We start from the raw sequence: 3,929 nt of genomic DNA on the forward strand, positions 1-3,929 counted from the left end.
AAATTTGATATTACATTTCTTGAAAGTGCTGCCAAACGTCTTAGAGGCTGATATAAATATTTATTCAAGTGAAATATTTACTCATTTTATTATTACTACTTAGAAAATCGCTTGTTAAAGTGCCTATATTTAAATATTTTTTTGTTTCCATGTCTGAGGCGCTTCAAATTTCTCGAAAATATTCTTTCAGTATGCTAACACACACACATACCATACATATATATTATACATATATAGTATAATTCACTATGTACATACTTGTATATCGACAAAGTGATTGTGCACTGAGCCTCTGCTCTGCATATCGTGTGGTGAGTGTTAAAAGTCCACAACCGGACGCCGTGTGTGCCAAGTGTCGTAGTGATAAGAAAAACCTTTTAACTGGTCACTCTAAATTGAGGCAGCAATACTTTTAATCGACGTTTAATCAAGTGCGCGAACGGTGTGGAGCGCACCAGAGCTGTTGCGAGCATTGGCGAGTGGAGTGGGTGCCTCTCTACGCTCTAGCTCGTGTGAGTTTGATTGTATTACAGCTACAGCTGAGCCAAATTTGATAAGCGACAATAGCGGTCGGTTTGCTTTGGAAAGCTACGTGAAAGTTGGCATTTATGGCAAATACGAGTAAAACGATTGTTCCTTTGCGTGTATGTGTGTGTGTGTGTGAGCGAATTATTATACGCTCATTAAGTTCGCACAATAATTTAAAATAGCATTTCGAACTCAACTCATTTGTAGCCGATTAAGTGAGCGCATTTCTTTTCAACGAAAAGAACAATGTGAAGTGGTACATTCTACAATTTATACACAGTTCTATTATGCATATATTATATACAAATTTGGAAAAAACAGAGAATCATCAACAGAAATGAGTGAGTAATGCCACTTCGCCGGGCAGTTGCCGTCGAGCGTTTCATAAGTGCGGCCGAGTGTGTCCGGCTGTGCCGTTTCATTTGTTGTTCGCTGCGAAGTGCGAAAGATACAAGTGTTCCGAAATTTGATAAGACTGTTGAACGATACTCGCATAAACATACAAAAAATATTTCAACAAAAATATTGCAGATAAACGAAACATACCAACAATAGCATACGCCAAACGGAAAACAAGCAGTATATGAAATTGTTTTTGTATTTGCTGAAGCACGAAATAACAGTTGTATAAATATTTTCCAAATATTTTGTGTAAACAAAATTCGTATTATTAGTGTAGACAGCCATATATTCATCCAGTCAAAAAGTAAGCTCAAATAAGCAAAGTGTTCGCTTGCAACAGGCACGTTTCCGGACGCAGTAATAACGCAGCAGTTTATGCCACAGTCATACACAGAAAATGTTCTCTACATCCGGCTACGATCGACTCTATGTCCGCAGCTCTTCCGGTTTAGCCAAATTGCTCTGTATGGTAAGCGCGCGCAACGCCGCTATGATTCAGTAAATTTTTGCAATATGAATTTTTATTATATTTTTCAACTCTTTACTTCATCTCTTAGCTATGTGCCGTGGCTGGGATCACATGCATTGCTGTTAGCTTGGCGCCAGTGACGAATCTGCGCGGCCTCGTCTACATGTGTGTCATGGCGTGCGCCTGCCTTGGCAGTGCGCTGGTGTTTTTAAACAATTTTTGTGAAATGCGTTTTTGTAGGCGGCACTTTTGCAATGCAACCAGGTTCGAGCTGTATATTCATGCCACACTCGCCGTTCTGTGCTTTCTTGCCTCATCCGCCGCGCTGACGTTGGCGCTGGTGACCTATTCCATTGCAGCGGTGCGTATACACATACACATACATGCATATGATGACTAATAATTATGCATGCTTTTGCTCCACAGTTTTTCGGCTATGTTGCATTCTGCTTGTACGCCTTGGAGGCCTGGTTCAACTATAAGCGTTACCGCCAGCGTGATATGAGCACACAGACGTAGTAGTGTGTACATGAAGGTTGTTGCAGATAATAGTATTTTCGCTGTTTAGGAAATATTGCATAAATGTTTGTGGATATTAGCCATGCCGATGTCACTTGCCTGCCTCTAATGCACAGTGTTCCAAAATAATGTTTAGTAAACAGTATGTAATATTAGCTAATAATCAATATGTAACATTAGTATAAGTAACTTTAACATATTTGTCGTGTTATAAGTTGCACTTAAGCAGTAATAACTTTGACTCAGAAGTCAAACCTGATGTGGGTCTTCAAATACATATCAACAAAAATACTCTTGTACAGTCAGATGACTTTAAAGCGTTTAAGTTTGGATTGCAAGTACTTATAGACTTATATTCATGTGTTTATCAAGAAACATATATATTGTATTACATATGTGCAAAAAACAAAGTATAAATGGACTATGTGCTGCCCATATAATGAAATATACTAAGCATGCCTTTGAAGTGGCTCGAGCTTGTTGAAATTTATATCCAATCAAATATAGTTGAAGATTTTCAATTTGTATTAAAATACTTCGGAATTATAAAAGCCTTGTAAAACTATAAAATTCTCTGTTTTAAATATTAATTTATATCTGTTGGCCAAGTACTATTATTTTTTACAGCTTCAAGAGATTCCACCTTGTTATCTTCAAGTGTTCTGCAATCGCTGAGCGTTTCAGGTTGAATTGAGATGTTTTAACTATAGTGATAATTAACTATGTAGATTTAAATAAATTTTTGTCATTTACATACCTATTAATACGTTACATTAGTAATATTATATTATTACAACGCTGCTTAAAGGGTTAAGGTAAGAAAAGACAACATATTTATTTACGTTCCCTCCCACTTACTAAACAAAACATGGAATGCAGAGAGAATTGATGCTGGGGGGCAACCTTTGTCATGCCATCAATGTTTTAAGTTTTTCAAGGCAAATTAATCGGTAATAACCGATCAAGGCACATTTTCAACAAAACTTTCCATAATTTTACAGACGAAGCAAAAACGATATCATAGAAATCACTCACTTTTAGGTAACGACATAGTATTCTCTAAATGAATGAAACTTTTATGCATTTCAACTTAGTTTCCAAATTTCATTTTGGTGCATTTGAAAGGGAAAATTGCATGCAGCGAAGTGAACAATACAATTCTCATTTGATTGTAGACCGTAGGGGTCAAGGACTAAGCCCATTAGTCGTTAACGTAGCTTCCCTTTCCATGTTAATAGGATTTTGAATCAGCTGTTCGAAACAGGCACAAACACTGACCATGAGACGTAAAAACGTTACGCTCAATAATGTTCGTAAATGTAGATTAGCTTGGATTCCTGTCGTGATCTTAAGTTAACTTATGTGAATTCGGTTTAATACATAGTTTGGCAAATCAAAATAATATTCCTTCCTTAAAGAGTTGTATATAGTTAGATGGACGAAAGAAGCGAATTTTTCAGAATTTTTTCTGAGAACATTTTTAAATTTATTGATCGAAAAAGGTGTGCATATTATGGTGTCTTTTAACTGTATTTTAAGACTTAGTATTAGTAAAAATATTTATATGTAAAGGAACTACAGCTGATCTCCGATAGCTCATCTCAAAAAAGAAGTTTTGCGGTGATCACTATAGCTTTGAAGTGGATCCTCTGATATTAAATAAAAATAAACATATTTCGTTGGAGTAATGTTAAATCTAGTAAATAATCGAAGGACAAAGCAAAACAAAATGGCGGTTTCTAAAAAATCGAATTTTGACCAAAATTTGGAACTTAAATTGTTTATAAAAAAATATTTATGGGTGCAAAAAATCTTCGATTAACTGCTGAAACATATATTTTAGAAGCTGGTGTTAAAATTTGAGACTAAACGTTTAGCCGTTTTCCAGTAAATTTGGTCGCCGGCTTTGTAAATACCATTTTGAGAAAAGCGCGTTTAAAGCTTGGCCTTGTACTTCCAAGTACTCTGAAACTTTTCAAATTTGCGTGTGACTTCGAAAAGATTCACCATA

The 3,929-nt window shown here is 35.9% G+C and overlaps 1 protein-coding gene across 2 annotated transcripts; it reads left to right on the forward strand.

Moving 5' to 3' along the window:
* The first annotated feature begins 475 nt into the window (after window positions 1-475).
* LOC108973029 lies at window positions 476-2,488 on the forward strand. Of its 2 annotated transcripts, none has more exons than XM_018940022.1 (3): window positions 476-1,428; window positions 1,488-1,760; window positions 1,826-2,488. In XM_018940022.1, exons 1-3 carry the CDS (start codon window positions 1,306-1,308, stop codon window positions 1,916-1,918), a joined length of 489 nt encoding a protein of 162 aa, XP_018795567.1. In that variant the 5' UTR covers window positions 476-1,305; the 3' UTR covers window positions 1,919-2,488. The 2 variants fall into 2 exon arrangements, with proteins under 2 accessions (XP_018795567.1, XP_018795568.1); XM_018940023.1 differs by having other exon boundaries at window positions 478-1,399.
* The last annotated feature ends 1,441 nt before the right edge of the window (window positions 2,489-3,929 follow it).

The sequence above is a fragment of the Bactrocera latifrons genome, unplaced genomic scaffold, assembly GCF_001853355.1.
Source record: "Bactrocera latifrons isolate USDA-ARS-PBARC rearing strain unplaced genomic scaffold, ASM185335v1 scaffold_45, whole genome shotgun sequence".
Classification (NCBI taxonomy): domain Eukaryota; kingdom Metazoa; phylum Arthropoda; class Insecta; order Diptera; family Tephritidae; genus Bactrocera; species Bactrocera latifrons.